Genomic DNA, 22,083 nt, shown 5'->3' with positions numbered 1-22,083 from the left:
GAATTTTATTGTTTACTCCTTTAAAGATTTAATAGTGTTTTTTTCAGATTTTTTTTCCTCATAATATCCTCAGATTCAGTCACTTGTAAAAACATTCATGAGGTGTGTATAAAAAAAAGGGCATCGCCAAATAGACACATCACTCCACACACTTCCTCAGACATATACATAAAAATGTATGCAATTGTCCCTGTGTATTTTACACATATACACATTTATATATAAAATACACTTCTAAAAGTGTTGGTTATTTGTTCAATTTGTGGTCGTAATTGGGGTTTCTTCTTTTTCAATCTGCCATTATCATGAAAACTGGTGAAAAGTTCCATGTAGACAAGGAAAGGTATGGTCGCCTATGGCAGTCTTTCACAGAAAGACTTGAGAAAGGCAAAAAACATAACTCAAGCCTACCCTGCCTCTACCAAACAAGGAAAGGAGCAGAATCACTCACTCCAAAAAGGGGAAAAAAAAGACAAAAAGTTTGACAAACATATGTGCCTGCAGCATAAACTCCAGGGTCGAGTTAAAAAAAAACAACAAAACAAAACTATGTGAGTTCTCCTTGTGTCCTTCTTGGATGGTTGTGAGGATAAAAGTGAGCTACCACAGATCTTCCCCCCTGCTCCTGTGGAGGAGATGCAGAATCACAGGGAACTGATCCCAGTTATTATTTAAAAACCTCTTTTTGACAACTTGCTACCAAACCAGAAAATTTCAGGTTAAATTTTCTGGGATACTTACAGATGGACAAGTGTTACACTGCCAGTGTGAAAAATCCGCTGAATGAATTCCAATCAAAGAAAACGGCAACATAAGCACAAACAGATCCTTCAAAAAAAAAAAAAAAAAAGTAGATAATAACACCCCTGACCATATGAGTAAGGGCAAAGGAGAGGTGGGTGAGTGGGGGGTGGGGGGAATAAATACAGATAAAGCAAATCAGAGTATCAGCAGTCAAAAATAGAATACGCATTTGTTGGGATTAATTCATAACAGATCAACACTGCATTTCTCAATCTTATTTCTCCTTCACGTCATCTGAGCAAGAAACATATAAACACAGAGTCCCATTTTGATTGGAAAGCCTGTCTTCAATACAATTCTGATGGGGGGAGAAGTTTTCTGTGATTGTTGTGGGACAGGACGGGCTGTTCCAACCAGTAAATATTCTCTACCAAACGTCAAACTGCACTCCCGTTAAGTCCGTCAAAAGGAATCGTCTCTTCAGTCCTTCTTCAGCTCTCAGCTTCTTTTTTTTTTTTTTTATTGCCGTCCACTTCAGTGAGAGAATGAAAAGGAACTTCCATGAGTATTTCACAAAGACACTGTCATTTATCACAGAGGAAACACTATCCGCACAGACAAAAACAAGCCAGCTAAAGACCAGGCTAATCCCTGTCAGTGTTTTAAATGATGAAAGCCTCTGTAACTTTATTCCTAATGATTTTCTCTCTCTGTTCCTCAGTGGCAGACTTCACAGCTCTTGAAAATGACTATTTTATGCATTTTATATATATATTTATATTAAAAAACTGAGAAACTTTGGTGGAAAGAGAAGAGGAATACTTGAAGAGATAGGAAAGTGAAATGTGAACATGAAGATCGACGACAATATTCAAAGCTGTGATATGGTGGGGGGCAAGAACATGCTCCTGAGACCCCGTGAGAGCAGAATGCAAAATATTAAATGCGCAGGAGGGGACACCAAATACAGTTATGTCAGTGGGCTCGAGGAAAAAAAAAAGGGATGGAGGGACTTGGTTTGATAGAAATCTGAACAAGGATGCCGTGGTAGAGCGATGGAAAGCACAGAGAGGCTAGCTCCACAGTCCTGCGTAGTTTCCGTGCAGGCCGGAACAGAGGGGTCCACCTGCCACAAACAGCTTTGTGCCAGAGTCGTCGTAGCAGTGTGTGTACACAGCATTGGGGAAGGAATGAATGTCCGAGAAGTAACTCCTCCATGTCTCATCATGATTCTGAAAGGAACAGAGTGTAAGAGGAGAGGGGGAGAGGTTTCGGGTGAGGGAACAAGACTACGCATGCAATCTGTGGCGACAACGCTGTTGCACCGATGATGATTTTTCACTACTCAATACAAATAGACAAAAGATTGCATACCAGCCAGCCTTTCCCTGTAGTGAGCTTGAGGATGCCATCTCCTTGGCACTTCCGGTAACCCCCGGCTGAATTCAGAGGGTCCTCTAGGAACCTCTGGGCTCGGATGTCGTAGAAGAGAAGAGAACCTTGGCCAGTACCCACCGTCACAATGTGCTCATAGAAGCTTACTGAACGGATCCCTGCAAAGACAGACAGACAGAGAATTATCATCCTGTACTAGTTATCGTCACGCTATGTCGCTGAATATTCCCTCATCTTGAAAAAATAAACTGCTCATTTTCAGTGGCTGTCTACTAAAATTATGGTAGACAGATAGGGGTGGGATTAAATAAGTTTTCTTCTTCCCACTCCTTTTCAAGCATGAATTAATTCATTAATCTGAATATCGAACCTGCATGTCTCCTGTTCAAAGTATTTGCCTGATTAATTTTTGTTGTATGCAGGTTATTTATGTCATAAAAAAAAATGCTGTACTGCTCGAAATAAAAGAATCGTTTAAAAAGTGGGTACAAGTAGAATCAGCACGAAGCAGTGAGAGGCTCCTTCTGTGGAGTTGTGACTTCAAAATACTGGCAGATGCCAACAAAGTATTGACAGAACAGCATGAAGTCCAGAAGTACTGGCACCGGACCAGGTTCCCAGATGGACACAAATTGGGCTGCTCCGGCCGAGACATGGATGAAGAAGCTAGATATGATAGTACTTACTGTACTCTAACCTTTTAGCACATCCTCTCTGTCAGAGGTTTTCTGAGTGTGAGGTGGGTTTGCATGAGGGGGTTCCAGAAAGTTACAGGGGAAGCCCAGCGAGTGGAGGTAAAGGAATATGAAGTTATCAAAGGGCATCATGAAGATCTCTGCAATGGCAAGAGTTACAGTTCCCGTGTGGGAAATTTACAGTTTTTCCAACTTTCCAAGACTCCAAAATTAATTAATGACTCAAGACAGCCTGCTTTACGTATTTGATGTACTCTAAAGATTTAGCAGTACTAGCCTAACTTGGCTAAAGAGATACACTATAATCATGATCCTTTTGAGGCATCTAAACTTGAAGTAATAGAAGGAGGTGTCCAGGTTTGTCTGAGGGGAGGCGCCACATCTCAGACTTTGAAAACCCCTGCTCAAAGAGAATGGATACTAATGTTACCCAATATGTGATATCGCTGACTTTACAATGTTGTACGTCAGACAGACAAAAGCGTCTGCCAAATGTAACTGTAGAATTGTAGAACAACGTTCTCTGTCAGAGGAGCCTTGGAGCAAGACAATGAACTTTGTGTGACACCCTGTTGGAAATGTTTTTTTTTTAAGAAATGCACAAAGCACTCACCACTTCCTCTTTCTCTGGAATTAACGGACTTTATGCTTTGCATAGGCTGCCTTGGATCCAGAAAAGAGACGTGGGCCTGAGAACCGACGGCGTACACAGACCAGTCCTGTCCATATGCCAGACACACGTTTTCTTTGCAGTGAGGCAGCTTGGTGGACAGTAGCTGGAGGGAGACGACACACAGCAACCAAGTCAGAACATCCAAGATCGAAAAAAAAATCATTTATGAAGAAATCCTTCGTTTGAATCCAGCTGTCTCCAGGGTTCATACACATTTTTATGAGCATGTTTCCATGACTTTTTCACACATTTGAGGAAACTTTCCTGGGCACAAATTCCCTGAAATATGTGTTTACGCATGAGAAAATAAAGAGAAATTCATGTCAAAATTCAGAAAACGTTCTTTTAACTTATATTGATGACAAACTATTTGGTTTGATGCAACGTAAATATACAGTAAAGTAAATCCATCCATCGTCATCTTCCGCTTATTCCTACACATTAAGGGTCGCGGGGAGGCTGGAGCCTATCCCAGCGTCAACGGGCAAGAGGCGGCGTTCACCCTGGACAGGTCGCCAGTCAATCGCAGGGCCAACATAGAGACAGACAACCATTCACACTCACATTCATGCCTACGGTCAATTTAGAGAATCCAATCAGCCTAGTCCCAAATTGCATGTGTTTGGATGGTGGGAGGAAGCCGGAGTACCCGGAGAAAACCCACGCAGACACGGGGAGAACATGCAAACTCCACACAGAAAGATCCCGTGCCCGAGCCGGGACTCGAACCCGGAACCTTCTTGCTGTGAGGCCACAGTGCTGACCACTGCACCACCGTGCAGCCCGTAAAGTAAAGTAAATCATAAAGTTTAAAAAAAAATCCCAAAACTTTTCCTTGCCTTGAGATTGACAAATAAAATTAAGTTTGGTAATTCTTCCAGATCCATGTACCGTATGAAGCCTGTGTCACATTACAGTTACAGAAAATCAGAAAGTATTGGTACAACTGGTATTTAAAACACGCTAATGATATGTGAAATAGTAAACTTACCTTGCACAAACTGTGCTCAGCTTTCCAGAGGTGGAAATAGCCATCCAAGGAAACAGCACCCAGCTCCTGAAAGAGAAAATCAACACCAGGAGGGGGAGGTAAGTGGCTGAAGCTCAGGTGTGCCGAGGCAGACAGAGCAAACCCCAGATCACAGGTCCCGTCTATCACCTTTGTGCGAATATATAGGGCTTTTAAAAAGGGACCATCAGCATCTATTACATCTTTCTGTGTCGAAAGTATGGCTGAGTTTAGCTGGCACAGCTTAAGTTTGTCAAAAATGTAGTTTGTTGCGTGTGACAATGTCTGCTCGCTCTCATTTCAAGAGACTAACAGCTCACTGTGTTTAGGAGCTTTTAGTCACATTTTCACTGAGGTAGTTTGCTGTACCTACTAGTTTTTAAACCTTGATATTTTGCATTGAAAATATTGACACTCAAGATAAATAAGCAATTGGAACTGAACTTAAGCTTAGTGGAACTACGACAGGTGCGCCCGGATGAAGGGACCCTTACTTTGTGGTTGTTGTTGAAGGCCAGAGCGCGGACTTTGCAGTTGTATGGGTTGGTGTACTCCTTTGGGATGTCTTTGAGGGCACGGTGGGAGATGTGGGCATAAGAGGGCATAGCCTCCTCACTCTGACTGTGCTCTGCCTGGCTCATAACCTCCTCCGTCACTTCCCACAAACCCATGGAGCCATCTCTGGACCCTGAGAATTTCAACACACATACAGCATTGATACTGTAGACTATTGATTTGATGAAGGCAACGAGTTATCTGGAAACGTGACGGAAAAATGAGTGCAGATGTGCCAGAAAGACAACTCACCAGAAACCGCCATGCTGTCGCTGATCCACGCTATGGAGAAGATCCAATCATTGTGACCAACCTTAAGATACAAATGACAACTATGTAAAAGCAAATCTGGTCCCGCACAAGCTTCACTACTTCAGTCTGACGCACAACTTAAATCGAGACAATGTTGTTCTTTTCCTGTGTCAGGAAGGGCAATCACAGAAATCGCATGGATTCATTTATTTCCAGTGTTGGAGAGTTGTGAGAAGATGCAGGTCAGCTCTCGCTCTTATAAATCAACACAGTGATTTCCTTCAGCCCAGTTAATGATGACTTGACAACCTATGTGGACACGTCAGTACACTTTGGAAAGATCACAACATTGCTGGATAACAGAAACTTGATCAAAATAGATCAAAACTACTTACGTCTCCAACACACACAGGGTCCAGCGTGGGCAGCTGATAGATGGCCAGACTGTTGGGGTTGTCTCCTCCAGTGGCTAGCAATGTTCTGGAAGGATTGATCTCGATAGCGTGGATCCCACAGCCCTGCTGGTCCAGCCGAGAACGAGAGCTTCCAGTGGAATTGTAATGCCGCCCCGCCACCACTGTTCCGACCACCCCTGAGCCCTCGCCATGACACTCCCTGTCCTTCAGCATAGGAATGCGCGTTATCTGCCCGGTCAAGACATCGGCTACAAAAAGCTGTGGGTAAAGCAGGAGAGGACATAACAAGGTACAAACTATTATACTGAGCCAGCACTACACAGATTAGTGTGCATTTTTCACCTTACAGAACCAACAGAAATAGAATCACAGCATTAGTTATTCTGAACAGCAGGCCTCCTTCATGAAATGGTCTTATACTGATGTGTTCTTACAAACAATAGGATTTTTTTTATCCCTCAGTTCAGTCTCACAGACAGGGAGCAAAGCCTGGTGGCTATTTCTAACTCCTTGCTCCCATCTATTGTGTAACTCTTGTAACTGACACAGTAAAGATTTGTTACAAAAGGTACAAATCTACAGTTTGTAATGCCTGAAACCCATTAGAGATGTGAACAATACATCAGTGGTGAGCACCTGGGTTTTTCAGCAGCCTAGGTGTTTAGAACAAGCTGTTTCTATGGAGATTCTGTCATTTTAAATGCTTACAGGACCGCTTTGTTGCCCAGTGAGAAAAAAAAAATAGACCTACCATGTAAAATTAGAAATGCGTCTCACACACAGAAAAGGTGGTCAGTTGCACCAGTTGATTACAATGAATACTGACCGCTATGACCATTTCTTTGCTAACGCTACATGTCATGGAACGCCATGGTGTGTTTCAGGAGTAACAGCAAATTTGTGAATTACAATGTTTAACTTTGTGGAAATTTTTTTTAGTTTTTATAGGGAGTGAGTCCCTCTGGAAGATTTCAAGACCACAGTTATTGATAAGAAAACTGTATTTTCTGATCAATAAGGTCACAAACTGTAAACAATTAAGGGAGGTTTGAAGCAAAATGAAACGACATCTCACCGTGTTGCACTTGGTCCCACACACAACCTGCCGATGGTTGAGCCACTGTGAGGCAAACACCTTGTTGAGTCGTCCCAGAGAGAACTCCCTCTCTTTGAGGATCCCAGGGAGCCTGCCAGCGGCAAAACCGCGCAGGCTCCGCTGGAGCCGCAACTCATGCTGCTGCTGAGGTCTGAACTCCCGCCCCCGGAGGGCACAGACCACCGAGCGCCGACTGCACCACCACTGCTGGGCATGACGTGATGAAGAAGAAATGCGGCTCCACTTGTGTGGTACCTGACACCAGCCCAGCTGAGGAAAGAAGGAACAAAGGTCAAGTTCCGGAATGTTTTCAGAGAATAGCCTTCACATTTTCTTGATGGAGTTGAGATTTATAGATGATCCATAATTATGTTAATAAGGAGAGCCTTATTAGCTTCTCCAAAATGAAAAGCAAAGAAACAGAAACAGACAGCCAGACTGAGCAGACGATGAGCATTTCATTCCCCGCCTTTCACAATAGTTTCCTACAATACATGGACATGTCATTTTTGCTGACCTTGATATGAATATTCACTTCAACGTAAACGTTTACATGTCCAACAATAACAATTAAGCCTTGAACAACAGGGTGAAAGATTGAAATCTGAAAGTGCAGAACTTTAAGCCCTTCAGTACAGAGCACTTTTAACTATTTTATTTTTTTCAAATGCCAATGTCTGAATACCAAGAATTCAATTATCATTGCTTATTCTAACAATGTACTTGTATTATATTATCATTATATCGATGATAGAAAATTGTCTTAGAGTGGCAATAAGAATGCTTATCAAAATTATTCATGAGAGGTATTATTGCCCAAAAAAAACCTATAAAATTATTCATAGAGGGAGACTGGAGTCAGCTCTCTCACAAGTCTGTTATCAGTGTTCGGCATCTCCCCCTCCTCTTCAATTTGCATAAATTCTGCCATTGTCTTAAATTCTACAAATTATTTCATGACTGGGTTTAACCTAGAGGGCTTCCTCCTGGGGTAATGACCTTGGTCTTTGCTGCATTCAACTCCAGCAGTGCATTGTCACATGACTCCATATAATCATGGTGGTCAAGGTCACGTTCTGGTTCAGATCCCGCAAGAGTAAGACCAAGACCATGAACTGAACACGAAGCCCACGCCCAGTCATGAAATGTGATTGTTAAGGAACCCCCTGAGTCTCTCACATCCACTATCAGTAATGTATGACCTTGGTCGCGACCATGCAAGTGTCCACTTTGGCTGGAGGGGATCACAGCCCGCACGGAGTTAAAAGAAGAGAAGAAATCCACCAAACGTCTCCAGGTAGCTGTAAATGTTGTCTAGCAGGAAAAGATCAGCATCAGTAAACCCTTCCAGTGAGGTCGCAAAACTGGAGAGGCTCTAGAACCACAGCAGGACCTCCCAATTATGGAGGATAAGTGCGGTCGATGGCACAAGGCTGTATTTGAACTATATCACACTGAACGCCTGGCCAGGTCTCTGGAAGCAGGCCCCCACCGCTCCCCTGTGGCTGCTTTGCTGAACCTTCTGCATGATCTAATTTTTGTACTGGGATTGAACTTGACTAACGGCCTGCTTCACTCTCTTATTGACCTTTCTTCCCCTCTCTTCAGCAGATTCTGTAAACTCCCCCGCCATTTTTCCCATTAAGGATGCCTTTGAGCTACTAGGTGAACCTGCGTTTGTTATTTGGGAATATAGTGATCTGCTTACACCTAGCTTTCACATACAAAAGTCTGGTGTGGAATATGCCCCCGGAAGTTGATACGACCGCCCTCATGCACCAGACATAGCTGCAGAGAGAGCAAAAGCCTGTTAGCTTGTTTCAGCTGGCACATTTTTCATGGTCTATCCAATGTCTGCAGCAGAAGTTCAAATTTTTTCAACACAGACAGGATAAACAATGGACGGAAAAAAAATAGAGGGAGCTGTTTTGGAGATCGTGGAGGGTCTAATGGGAATAACTAAGCTTCCAATTGTATTGCATATGGACAAAGAGCTATTTGTAAATGAGGCGTTTGATAGAATTACAGAATCAAAACAGCATATACAGTATTTTACTACTGTGAATGCTTCCCCATCTACACCCGTGCTTGAATCCAGAAACAGCTCCCATGTGCTGCAGTCAAAGAACCCTGGAGAGCCTCAATGCAAGATGGAGTCCAGCTTTTAACTGTCCTCACCTCTTTTTCTGCACGCATCACTGCAGGGATGTAGCCTTAGGCGAGTAGGATGATGTTATGATCAGCTGATCAAAGCAGAGGGAGGGGGAGTGACCTAGTATAAGCTAAAGAAACTGGGCCATAACCCTTATCTAGGGTCTTACGTATGTGCATGGTATGGCTCACATATTGGTAGCCTTTCAGTGTCCTAGTGGGAGCGGTGATTAAAGCCACCAAGAATGGCCGGGTGAGATGGCATCAGACAATCTAATGGGCTGCTGGTAGATGAGTGGCTTTATCGACATTACAATGAAAGTAAAATAAAGGAGGAGGGAGCGCTCCAGGAGTTCACGATCTGGTTCACAGATTTTATCCTGGATTATCACTGTGCTACAGCAGCTCTTGTGGACATGGATCTGAAACCCACCACCATGCTTTTTCCCTATTCACTATTAATCCTGATCCATGCAAAATGGTGCGGCGAAGTCATCCAAATGAGCCATGAAGCTGCAGAAAAAGCATTTGGAGTGACTGACACCAAGGATTAAGACACTGTAGAAAAGAAAGGTCCCTCAACTTCTGTGATTTAGAGTCTCTGACTAAAAACTGTACACTGTTAACTGTGCTGCGGGGACACACCAACACACAGGAAACACAACAAACCTGCTTCAGCATTTGAAACAATACGACCCGCTGGATTACACAAAAATTAAGAAATTACATTCCAGAAGTCAAAAACCACATGATAGTATCAGCAGTTTCTAGCACAGTGCTCACATAAACTACCAGGAGACATTTCACGATCACTTTAATCAGCTGTTCAGAGTATAAAGTATATGACATCACTAACAGTACTTCTAGTGTATGTGATCTAATCACAAAGCTGAACTTTACATGCACCTTACAAGTTTTTCAATATTTAATTTAATTACGTAATTCAAAATGTACTTAAACCCTGCCGTTTGACATACGCCGTTTCCCACCATGGAACTTGAGTTTCTGCATTACATTATTTTTCAAGGAAAAGACAGAAAGGATTTCGCATTTAAATATTTTGATGCTCAATATAAGTTATTTCATAAAAATTGTTCTGTTTTAGAGTAGAGACATGGACTGTAAATGTTTGCAATTGTTCTATCCACGAGGATTTGAGGCTATTATCAACCATTTGGTCCACTTTTACTTTCAAGCAAAATTCAGCTCTTAACTAGGAAGAAATACTCATTTCACATGTACTACCGATGAGTTTATCCATGTCGCCTGAACAAATTTATTGTGTAACATGTCTGGCCTTATCGTCCAGCCCTTCATCAAGGCATATTTACTTGTACCACAGCGGGGTTCCATCGTGATGTTACGGGCTGAGTGGACAGGCAGGATCTTCATGCTGATAAAGCAGACTTGTAATCTGTCAGTTCATTAGGACTAACCGATCTTTGGTTACCATGTGTAGAACTTAACGTTAGATCGTGTTACCGTTAGCTAAACAATCAAATCATAACCCAATATTCAGCTACTACACAAACAACAGTTTAAACAAGGATAATCATTTTGGAACGTGGATTGGTGTGATGGCCTGAACCCAATCTTACTGCCTTCATTAACGACCTTAGGGTGCTGAAACGTTAATACGATTTAAGAGATATACACATCCTACCACATCAGCTGGAGCTTTGGCTAACATTAGCTGCCGTGTTACCAGACAGCCGTTGACAAAGCTAACATCACCCGATACTGACTATAGAATAAAGACAGGCTGTAATTGGCAAACTTATACAAAGACCATAGATGTAATTTCTATATGGCTGTATTATCAATATATCATAGGTTTTAATTTATTACAATGTCCCCATCAGTCTGCCCCTGACATATCTTTAATCAGCTAGGGCTGTGCTAGTTAGCATGCTAACAGGACTGATTAGCTAGCTCGTTGAGCAAGCTAGATCAGCACCGGTTTCCGCCTACCTGTTGTTGGTCCTTGGGCTCTCCTGCCTTCCTTTTCCTGCTAACTGTTTTTCTCGCCATAGTCTGACACACACAATTCCCTCACCCACATGGAGGGTAGAAGTGACGCTGGACACTGGATCATATAATGGAGATATACGATGTTGTTTCTTGGCCCTAGCTAACGGCGTCCGATGACAAGCAAGGGCGATCACATACGGGAGAGGTTGGTTCGTCGCTGGCTGGGATTATCGTTGAATTCTGATCGTTAGCTCGCTTCCCAGCCTCTAAAACAAAACTACACTCAGGCCGTTCAACCTATTCACTTTAGAGAGTCGTTAACTAAACCAGAGGATTCAAAGGAGTATTTTTTCTTCCTTGACGAGTCGCGTCAGCAACGGCAAAAGCATTGGGCAGCGCGCAGCCGCAGTCGCGAGCATCAACAAAAACAAGGTCGCACCGCACGTCAACGCGAGCGTCATGCGTGCGCGTTCACGAAATTTTCGAAGGATTATACGATTTTAATTTTAGTTTTGGGAGCGTGAATTATTTAAAAAACAACTGTTAATATTTCTAATGTATTTTAATAGCTTCCAAATTTCATGCACATAATTGTGGATTTATGAGATTACTTAGATGGAGGTGATAATCATAATAATCCCGATATTGAATTGCAATATCTTGCAATTGTATAAATACACAGTAGACTAAGTCTCAAAGACATTTACGCTCCTTCCACATGCTTCTATTATTATTTGAAAGTTTAAGAAAGAAAAGTTATTTTAGTTTGTGTGTCTGCTTGTTTATTTATGTAACATAATTATATATTCAGTCTTAAATAAATGGAAATTGAATGAATAATGTGTACTGTTTTGGAGTTTGATACCTTATAGTGTATTTATTTTGGCAGGCCAAATATTGACTCATTTTTGTGGAATGTAATTTTTTTCTTTGTCTGCTGACCAGCTCACAATTGGACGTTTCCAGTTGCTACAGACAATACCTGGATGGACAATCATCTCTTTGTTGCTGCTTTCTTGTGACTGAACAAACAGAATAAAAATACAGGGAATTTGCTGTGGAAGACAAAAAAACAAAGAAAGCAGGAGTGTTGAGCTTCCTCACCAGCTCCACGTCAACATATTTAATCACTTGTGGCCATTCTAGAGATGATGACTATTAGAAAATTGAGCTTTGAATGTCATGAAAGTCAAAAATAACAACAGCATTGTGACTGAAATTATATGCGTATTTAATCGTGTGGAACTTCCAAATCTAGGAAGATGAAATTTAACATCACAAAAATCACATTTTGGGATCCTGGAAAAGAAAACTCCGCTCACGCAGCTTTTAATAAGGTAAAGATTATTTGTGAGGTTTATTAGAGCCCCCGTGTTCCATTATGTGGTGACTTAGATGAGGATCTGATATACAAACTTGACCCCCTAAGTAGCAAAATGCTGGCATTTCATCCCCCTACAACTTGGTCTTAACATGGGAGATTCATGGATTATATCCAGAACTGAATTCAAGACAAATTGTGTGGCTTCTGTGGAGAGGTTAGTGGACACCTGCTTGCAGTAGTGATACCACTAATGTGCCTGTAAGGTATGAAGACCTTTTACCTTATTAATGACAAGAAATCAAAAGGAATGCAATTAAAAAAAAAAAAAAAGTAGGTTAGAAGGGTTGTGCCTGTAATGTCAACCACGGTGCCGGCTGAAGTTTGGAAATGTGGCTCATGTGAAAGTCTACAATAAATGTTAAAAAAACAACAACAACTGTACTAATAACAACAGACGCTGTAAATCAGATAGAGACAGATTTATGTTGATGTGTGTCATGTAAGTAGACACGAGGATGTGTGTAAGCTATGATTCTGAGCACCCTTGTGAACCGCAAAAAAAAGAACAAAGCCACCAATTTGAACTTTTAGCTTCACTTATTTTACATCATTTCTGACTGAAAGGGAGCCTCAGCCATTACAAGTACAGGTGCGCATGTGTTTTTTGAGTACTTCTGTGTGTTCTACAGATACTGGGCCTCATACATGAAATGTTCTCCCGTACAAAATTTGTTCTTCTGTCAGAGGGACACAACAGATGTCAGGATCAAAGTGTTACTTCCATTTGCTTCCAGCCTGCTATGTCGCTTATGGCTGCTCCTCACACAGCGGAACAGTTTTCATGTGACTACGTATGTCCACTGGTGACGTGAAGGAGGCAAACCAATGAGATCAGTCAATGTTGGTCACATGATCATTTTTCCAAGCAGTGCCCAAGGAGTCAGCAATATCATTAAAGTCAAATTCTTTGGTAAACTACAGTTCAATAGGAGGTGTTAATTCCAGGGTTGTTCTGAAACACATTGTGGGCCACAATTGTAAGATACACTTTGTATATGTGGACCAGAGGAAGTACTGGATCTACCACCAACAAAGTGCCAGTTCTCTGAATCACATTAAACATCAATGTGCAGAAATTAGACTGATGTGCATTTTTGCCGTCTTCATTTCTAGTGCAAATGAGCAGAAATGCGTTGAAGTATATGTAAAGGGATGAAGGGGAATGATCTTATTTGAAAAATTTCAACCCAATCAACCCAGGGGAAAAATTCTTTTGGCCCGTGGAAAATCTGCAACTTTAAAGACAACAGAGATGCTGACAAACATCAGTTAAGATGATTACTCATTTCTTATTAGACATGAGAAAAATATACATACGGACACAATTCAACAAACAAAAGAATGTTCGAATAATCTGAATTTTTGTGTCATGAGATCCAAAGACAGGATAAATGATAGAAATCACTGAAATCTTTTCTAGTTACATCCACATTTTTCCAGCAAGGCTTAAAGACGTTCTCATCTCTCCCAACGATGACTAAGGCTCAAAGTGCCACTCAACAGTTACACAATATGAAATGTCTCTATTGCACTGTGATGGAGCCGGTAAAAACAAAAACAAAAAAAACACCTTACACTGAAGATTTTGTTTCACTTTTTCCAACTCACTCGTTTCCAGTCTGCAAACAATTCATAGTTAAAAGCATCACTTATGTAAGATATCTTACATTATCAATCTATATTATTTAATGAAAGTGTCGGTGTTCTGTTTTGAAGAGCTTGACGATCATGAATCCTGTGTGTGCCTGTGTGTCTGTGTGGGATTTTGTATTTATTCCTCTTCCCGCTCATGTAGCAGGCCATTCCAGTGCAGGTCAAAGAGCGTACGGGGGCAGTAGTATAACAAGTGTTGAGCTATAATGACAAAGGATTTAGAATGCAAATCCTAAAACAAAAAGCAGAGAAATTGAAAGATATAACTGACGTGAAAAAGTGCCCAAATGAACAGAAAAACAGACAAGAATGAAAACAGAACGAGGTGCAGGGCACCAGAGCAGAGAGGGCACTTCTTTAGAGTCGATTCTCTGTCTGGCGGCAGTGCCTTTGATTTTCTTCCTCTCGGTTTTATACTTATGCTGTTTCTGTTCAGCTTTAAGAAGGCCTCTCCAAGGCCTCTTATCCTCTCCATCATTTACTAAGTCTGCACTGAGCAGTGGAAGATGGCAGCTTAGTTGTTAAGGAATTTCAGAAGTTCAAACTGGGACTGCCACCAGCTCCTCTCCATTCAGACCAGCAGCCTTACCAGCAGTCAAGATTAACACTTCCAAGTGGAAGCAAATCAAAATGGCATCAATAATGCCACTGCCCAAATCTTCCAGTTCATCTTTCCTATCTCAGACGTTCTCCGCATTCTTGAACACCCTAGAAGTACCAAATCCTGGAACCTAACCCCAGGATTTATTAGAAAGAAACACCACCGTGAAGTATTGTTGCACTTTGACCCCCTCCACTCTTGGCACAGTCTTACGTTTTAGCATAGAGAGAAACATAGTTGTCTCCCAGCTGTCCCTTCCACAGCCAAGGCGAGGGCAGGGCATGGTGTGATGGGGTAGGCAGAAGGGAAGGGGCTGTGTTGGGTGGTAGCGGGAGGCAAGCCCTGGGATGGGCTTTGGATGGCGGCTTAGCTTGGCTCAACTCGCTGCGGCTCGAGCCATCAAGTCCTCTAGAGCCTTGTCCTGATCGTTGTTGTGGAACAGCAGCACCTCTTTGATGGCCTCCCGCTCAAATCCCATCTCGCCAAATCTCGACATTAGCTCAAGGAACTGCAAGGCCTGTTGAGGTGGACAAAAAAAACAAATGTTACCAAGTTAAAGATCTAGAAAAGACTATAAAAAATAGATATGAAAACTAAACAACGATTCCTAGCTGCCCAGTGATTTGCACTCCTAATATTTTGGAGCTCGTCGCGTCCCACCTTTTCTTCCGAGCACTGGTACATCTCTAAACATTCCTCCACTGCACTCGCATCAAAGCCCCGGTCACACAGGCGTCCGTGGACAAACAGGTAGTCCAGAACCTTGGACAAACAGCAAAAACATATTTAGCATGTCTCTGCTTTGGGCACAATATCACAGAAGCTGCAATTAGCTACTAAAATTGAGGCCAATAAGATGTGTCCAGTATGATTTAAAATTTAAAAAAACCCACAATAACCTGTTTTATCATGAAATGTTCTGCAGGATTCACTTACGTGTGAGATATCTTGTAAATTATGTAATAACATCAGGGATGCTCCATATTGGATATTTGCAGATGTCTGATATGCTGATATTTAAGAACAGATTTGTCCGATAATAGATATTTATCAATGTTGCTATTATGTGTCCAACAAGTTCAAATGTTGTTAACGGTTAGTTCTAAAACTCACACTACAAGTACATTGTAAATTTGCAAAAGTATTGCTTCTCTTTATTTTCCAAACATTTGGAAAAGCCCACGAAAGATATTTACTTCAATGTTTCCTCAACAACATATGATGAGCGAAGAAGACCTGAGCAAATATGGGTCGGTGTTAAATATCGCCAAATGGACCGATACAAAAATAATAATCATTACCAATATCTGCCGATGCCATATTGTGGTGCACTCTAAAACCTCAGGTTCCCTATTTTCTGCTTATAAATGTCAAATGTCATGACGATTTAGTTGTTTGAAGATCAAATGCTCTTAATAAAACAATTCTAAATTAATAATTAAAATGATGCACACAATAGACGTGACAAAGCTTTCAGAGCACACAGTTACAACCATTTCACATTAGCAGATCGTATCGCAGACGTTCACCCAGTGCCATAGTTGTAAGGACGACAGACTGATGTGAATACAACACCTTTATTTAAACGTAGCTATATTACATCACACTGATGCTCCACTGAACACAATAATACAGGTATAAGAAAAAAAAAACACACCCTGATCATTCTAAGCATGCCAAATATCTGTGCACTCATGTGAGAGGGAGTTTCACCTGCTCCACGTTCTGCCCTTGTCTCTGCATGGCCCGTAAAACACCCTCATAAGAATAGCCCATGCCCACTAAGGTTTCCACACACTGACGCTCACTGGGGGTCATGCTGAGCAGGGCTCCCCCGCATGGCAAACCAGCAGATCCAGACCCTGGGTTGGCCTAGTGAAGACACTTGAGTTAATATCAAGGATAAAAACAAGGTAATGTGACTTCCTCATTTACCGTCTCTGGTTCATTTTCACAGCTGTTTCCTTACACTCTCATGCTCACCGGTTTTGCTGTACCACACTTATTGTGGCTTGGTGGCTCAGGCGCAAATGTGACTTGGGTCTTGGGTATGGTTGGTGGGCTGCCATTGGGTAGGTTCTGTCGAGAAGCAGGGATTGGGCTGTACCTCACTGGCTCAGGGTCACCAGAATCAGAGAGTTTGGGAAAAGTAAGAGAGCGGATGTTACAGGGCCGGTCGTCTGCATCTAACCCCGCTCTCGCGGAATACCCCACCCTGTCCATGTCCAGCAGGGCAACCAATCCATTTGGTTTATGAGTGAAGCCAGATTTGACTGTGAGGCTGGTGGTAGTTGTGGGAGGGGACGGGCTGTTGCCCCGTGAAGCTGAGCCGAGCTGGGAGACATCTGGTGGTGACACAGAAGGGGGAGGATGAGGTTGGGGCTGGCTCTGGAGAATGTTCCTGAGCTCCTCCTTATCGTCCAAAGTTTTGAGCTCCAGCTTGTCAAAGGGGTCCTCTTCCCGCTCAAAGTCAGCTAGATTGAGGCTGTGTGGCTGAGGAGTGCTCGGCTGGGTTTTCCTGGGACCCAGGCTGGGTGCGGGCAGTGGAGTGAGGATAGCATTATGGCTCAATCCAGCCAGGACAGGGTTCATCGCTGGTGGTGGAGGGTCCTGGTCCTCTGCAGTAGACCGGGCTTTCTTTCCTCCACCACCATCAATGTCCTGAGTTACACACTCTCTGTTGTCTGCCTCCTGTTTGGCTGCTGCCTCTTCTGCTCTGGCCTCAGCTGCTCTGGCCTCGGCCAGTTCAATGCCCCAGCGCACACTACGTTTCTCCAAAGAAAAGTCATACTGTTGAGAACAGGAAGAAGAGGATGATGGGAAAAGTGGGCACAAAGAGTAAAGAAAATAGGGATAATTATTGTCAGAGGCTTCTTCTCTTTTGCATTACATACAGGCCACAAAATCAGCACACCTGTCAAATGCTGAAAAAAAAAAAAAAAAAATCGGCAAGCAACTCATAAACCTCTTTTACTCTGCATCGTGAACGCGGGTGTTTGTGCACTCTGAAAGGGTCGACTCGGCATCGACTGACTCGCCAAGCGACCCGGGTGTTCAGCAGCTCGGCCCGGCTCGCCTGCAGTGTGAAAAAGGCGAGAGCTGCTCGCTCACCTCACCACAAGTTTTGGCCTCTGCCATAAGATCAGTCTTCCTGTTGATGTCCCTGAGACTCTATTTCACTCCTTTTCTTTCAAACAATTTACATGTGTATGATCTTAGGTGAATTAATCTCTGCTTGGGAACTCCCACCAATTGGGAACCCTAAGGTGAACTGTGCAAGCAGATCGTGTTTGTATACAACTTGTATCGCGACCTTGCACATCTTTTTATCGATCATGGCAGCGCACTGGCAAGATCGTGAAGTCCGCGAGCTGCTCGCCATCCGCGGTGAAGAGGAGATCCGGTGGAAGATTTCTGGAACCGTACAGAACACAGTGATTTATGGGAACATCACTGGCATTTTGAGACACGGCGCACTTTTACATATAATGATGACGTTGCCAGCGCGATGACGTGCGAAAGACAAAAACAGGCACGCAGCCCTCACGGCGGGAACTCAGACCTGCGTTTGCTGGAAGCTTGAATGCACCCTAAGGCCGAGCAAATGCGGGTACAAAAACCCATGTTGACACGCGTTTTTCAGTGTGAAACAACAACAACAAATCAATGGTAAAATACTGGGTGACTGATAAAATGTTAACCATTTACTTGCAAATAGGCTACAGCCACAGTAAACCAAGTTCAGTATCAATGCCATCTTTACTGTATGTGACTTACCTGTGTGTCCACCAACAAAGAGCCACAGTCTGGCAGACAGAAGCCGATAGGCAGCCCTACTTTGGCTGGGCACCGGAACTTTTCATTGATCTTGAAGGGAACTTCATCAAGGTAACTGATGGGTCCTGTTATATACAAGAACAATCAAAATGAGTGTATTGGTGATAGAACTTGAACATAAACTTTGCTCAAACCTCCAAATGACAGCATGGTCAAAGAAAAAGGTATTAAAATAGACCCTCACCATTGTTGTATGCATCTGATGCAGACTTCCTTGCAGCCATTTAGAAACTCTAAAAAAAAGACAGAAATGAACATAAACTACTAATTCACCGCTGAGTTACAGAACCCTGAGTGCCAGGGTTTTTATTTAACAAATAGGTGATGATTGACAAGCCATAAACCAATTTTCCTCCTATGATTCAACACTACAGCTAACAGCTCAATACAAATGTTACCAGTGCTGCTTCAATTGGTCTTTCACAGAGCTAAAACTTTGTTTCACATAGCAGTTTAAATCAAAGCATAACAGCATGATACCTCATCGCTGGCAGTGTAATGACCCCACATATCAAAATGATAAATTTCCACCATTCCACAGCCTTTGTTCTGGTGCTTTGAATCTTACATCATATAAACCGTTATTTGGTCAGGCTGCACAACAATGCCTGAGTTGATCAGCACAGAGAAGCCACTGTTCCCATTCACAGAAGGAAGGACTTTGATCTGTGTGGTGATTTAGAGTAGAAAAAGTGATGCCTCCTTTCAACTGTGTATCAAACTGACCACACATTATCCTCCATAAAGAACATTTAAAACTAGAAAATTCCAGCGAAATATTCACATTGTCTGTCAATTTTAATAAACCCTCTTGTCTGTTGAGCTGCCCATTGTTTGAGGGGCTCCCGTTGTTTTGGTGGGATTTTTTCAGAGCTGCCATTTTTATTTTTAAAATTTATATATATATATACACACACACACACACACACACACACACACACACACACACACATATATAGATATAGATATATATACACATATAGATATATATATACACATATATACATACATATATATAGCTATAGATATATATAGATATAGATATTTTGCTGGGGTTTTCTCAAAGTTGCAGAAGGAGTTAGCTATGGAAATGTGTAAGGAAAATATGAATAAGGTATGAGAGAGATATATATAAGTATTAGAAACAGCATTAAATGCCATGGCTTCAAGCACAGGCACATAATGATGACTGAATCAAATAACTCACTGCAAAATCATCAGTTTGCAAGGACTACTCACATTACACATTCAGCTATGTATATTCAGCTTCACTAGCAGGCTTTAATCACATCTCATCAATATTCAATATATAACCACCTCACCTAAGCCAACTCTGTGCTACCCAGCCAAAACACAATAGGGTCACAGCTATGATTCTAAATAGCCAGGGAAGGAAATTTAACATCTTGAGAGCTAAAGAAAACATAATTTTCGCAAGAATGTGTGGGATAGAAAACTTGGCAAGAGGTTACTGATCTTGTATTCACATGACAGTCGCCAGGTTATATAGACTGGCAACAAGTTACTTATAAAACAGTCATAATAAACAACTTATCAAAATACCGTAGTACAACATTCATAAATTTCACATTTCTTTTGATGTCTTAACCACAATTAAGAAAATGCTTGATTTAGTTTTTGTCGATACAATTAATTGTGGTATGAATACGCAGCAGTCATAGATATACTTTAAACTTTCAGAAACTGGGAGAAAAACATAATTTTGCCAGCTTGAGGTTGTTTTTTTTCAATGAATTGCCTATAAATATAACTTTTATACTTGGTATCTAATCTTAAATAATCAGCAGCACATTTGAAAGATTCAGATTATTTATTTACATTAAATCACTAAAGAAATTATAACATCACTACTTGATGGAGCTGTCAATAATTCAGGCATTTGAAATATGACTCAGCCATACTCTGCTCTTGATAAAGCATCCAAAGCCAAAAAAACACGGGTTAACAATGTGTTTTATTTTGAAAACTTGTTAAATTGTGTATTGTGAAAAAAATACATCTAAAATAGCTTGCAACTGTCAAATAAATATTGTGGAGAAGAAAGTCAAATATTTCCATCTGGCATTGATGAAAGATAAATTGTAACATGGAAATATTCAAATTAGATACAAGTGCTTCAAAAAAAATGTATTACTTGTATAATTTCCAGCACTGGCAACACATGATCAGAGAGAACATCCTGATCAGGAGTCATCTGTGTGTCAGATTTCTAAGGCGTTTAAAACTACCTCGTTTAGTTATCCAACATCTAGGAACTCTTAGAAATAAATGACATTGACAACACAAACCCCACTTAAGTTCCTGTACTTAGTGGTTAGTGAAACAACTTTGTACCGAATACAATTAGATGACAAGTAATCCAATTTAGCAAGTTATAAATTTACCAGTTTGGTGATGGGACAGTTTAACTAGCTTTCATTAGGCTAACTTAAGAGAAGCTACATTGCCTCTGACTTAAAACGGCGACGTAAGAATCGCATTGACTGTAAGTCGATATCGTTTGAGTTATTATTTAAAAGAAAAAGTCAAAGGCTATCAGAAAACGTAGGCTCACAAACACGGAGGTACGACACATTCTTTTGGCTAGTGTAGCAGAAGTTATGAGAACGATAAATAGCAACAAGCTAGGCTACTCCACCTTTCGTCAGTCCAACTCAAAGCAACAACCCATATTTACAACTTTGCGTTGCCCAAAAATTTAGCGTTACAGTGATATTGAGGGCAATTAAAAAGATTCGCCAACAATCCTCAAGCTAATGTTCTGGAAAGCTAAGGTGGTTCCATGCTATACCTCCTAGCTTTACCAGTGGCCTGACTGACGTTATTTGGTTGGATAGGACAGACTGCTGCCACCGCCCCGAAACAAAACTGAGAAAGCGTGCAGACACAGACTTGTCTCACCTATATCTGCTCCGTCTTGTTCCTGCGAAACCCAAATGACTTCTTGTTGAGGAACTGCTTCAAATTAAACAAACCTCCGAATGAGTTTTATTTATACAGAAATCTCTTTCCTGCCTCTGCGTGAGACGCCATCTTGATTTGTCAAACTCCCTTCCACTGGTTCCTGTCTGACGTCACTCAGCGCAATGACGTCAGAACCTCGCAACACAGCTTCCAGGTGTGAGTCAGTGGCCTAGCAATACTGGTTTTACGGGAGAAAACACCTTCCCAAGAAAGGAATTCAATTAGATCTACTTACATTTCCCGAAAAAAGAGAAGTAGCACACACACAATGTTACTGTAGGCTAAGATGAGGTCCGTGAAAATATGTTTGCCTTCAAAGCCTAAAAGTCAAAGACAAATCTAAATGTATGTTGGAATTCAGCTTTTGTAAATAAAGTTTGTCGAAATTAACAAGTGACGACTAAGTTTTATTTTCCATTAAAGAACCAGAACTAACAAAGTTTGGAAAAATGACAGGATCCTGATTCAGGATGAAAATTTTATTAGGTTCAACATTACATTTCCTCACATTATTGTTCATGCTCACCTTGCATGCATTTGTCAGGACCCCTTCAACAATTATATATATATATATATATATATATATGAATCACTTATTACTTTTTAAAATGTTCTGGTATATGACAAAATTGACTCTTGATACTCCGTGACATAGCAACTAAAATT

At 41.6% G+C, this 22,083-nt stretch overlaps 2 protein-coding genes across 3 annotated transcripts; both read right to left on the bottom strand.

The window, feature by feature from the left end:
- Nucleotides 1-13: 13 nt before the first annotated feature.
- dcaf12 (DDB1 and CUL4 associated factor 12) lies at nucleotides 14-11,379 on the bottom strand. 2 transcript variants are annotated; one of them, XM_086198759.1, is made up of 9 exons: nucleotides 8,561-8,683; nucleotides 6,815-7,105; nucleotides 5,719-5,997; nucleotides 5,324-5,384; nucleotides 5,011-5,204; nucleotides 4,499-4,564; nucleotides 3,448-3,610; nucleotides 2,119-2,297; nucleotides 14-1,976 (listed from the first exon to the last, which is right to left on the bottom strand). In XM_086198759.1, the coding sequence occupies exons 1-9, from the start codon at nucleotides 8,666-8,668 to the stop codon at nucleotides 1,818-1,820; spliced, it is 1,500 nt and encodes a 499-aa protein (XP_086054885.1). In that variant the 5' UTR covers nucleotides 8,669-8,683; the 3' UTR covers nucleotides 14-1,817. The 2 variants fall into 2 exon arrangements, with proteins under 2 accessions (XP_086054885.1, XP_086054886.1); XM_086198760.1 differs by lacking the exon at nucleotides 8,561-8,683 and adding an exon at nucleotides 10,958-11,379 and having other exon boundaries at nucleotides 18-1,976.
- A 733-nt stretch (nucleotides 11,380-12,112) lies between these two features.
- Nucleotides 12,113-21,527, bottom strand: ubap1 (ubiquitin associated protein 1). The gene is made up of 7 exons (XM_086198754.1): nucleotides 21,355-21,527; nucleotides 18,617-18,665; nucleotides 18,373-18,497; nucleotides 16,579-17,385; nucleotides 16,309-16,467; nucleotides 15,256-15,357; nucleotides 12,113-15,112 (listed from the first exon to the last, which is right to left on the bottom strand). The coding sequence occupies exons 2-7, from the start codon at nucleotides 18,654-18,656 to the stop codon at nucleotides 14,972-14,974; spliced, it is 1,374 nt and encodes a 457-aa protein (XP_086054880.1). The 5' UTR covers nucleotides 18,657-18,665; nucleotides 21,355-21,527; the 3' UTR covers nucleotides 12,113-14,971.
- Nucleotides 21,528-22,083: the final 556 nt, after the last annotated feature.

This window comes from Aulostomus chinensis, chromosome 3 (genome assembly GCF_037954235.1).
Source record: "Aulostomus chinensis isolate RoL2024-O1b breed Wild chromosome 3, RoL_Achi_v1.0, whole genome shotgun sequence".
In the NCBI taxonomy this organism is placed as follows: Eukaryota; Metazoa; Chordata; class Actinopteri; order Syngnathiformes; family Aulostomidae; genus Aulostomus; species Aulostomus chinensis.
This window is presented reverse-complemented; position numbering and strand designations above follow the sequence as displayed.

Excerpts from the sequence above, each read along its gene's own strand:
- ubap1 (XM_086198754.1), bottom strand. The coding sequence starts at position 18,656 with ATGGCTGCAAGGAAGTCTGCATCAGATGCATACAACAATG. Across the intron at positions 18,498-18,616 it reads ATCAGATGCATACAACAATG|GACCCATCAGTTACCTTGAT; the intron begins GTGAGGGTCTAT and ends TGTATATAACAG. Across the intron at positions 17,386-18,372 it reads CTTTGTTGGTGGACACACAG|TATGACTTTTCTTTGGAGAA; the intron begins GTAAGTCACATA and ends TGTTCTCAACAG.
- dcaf12 (XM_086198759.1), bottom strand. The coding sequence starts at position 8,668 with ATGTGCCAGCTGAAACAAGCTAACAGGCTTTTGCTCTCTCTGCAGCTA. Across the intron at positions 2,298-3,447 it reads TTCCAGAGAAAGAGGAAGTG|GGATCCGTTCAGTAAGCTTC; the intron begins GTGAGTGCTTTG and ends CTGTCTTTGCAG. Across the intron at positions 1,977-2,118 it reads CTACAGGGAAAGGCTGGCTG|AATCATGATGAGACATGGAG; the intron begins GTATGCAATCTT and ends TGTTCCTTTCAG.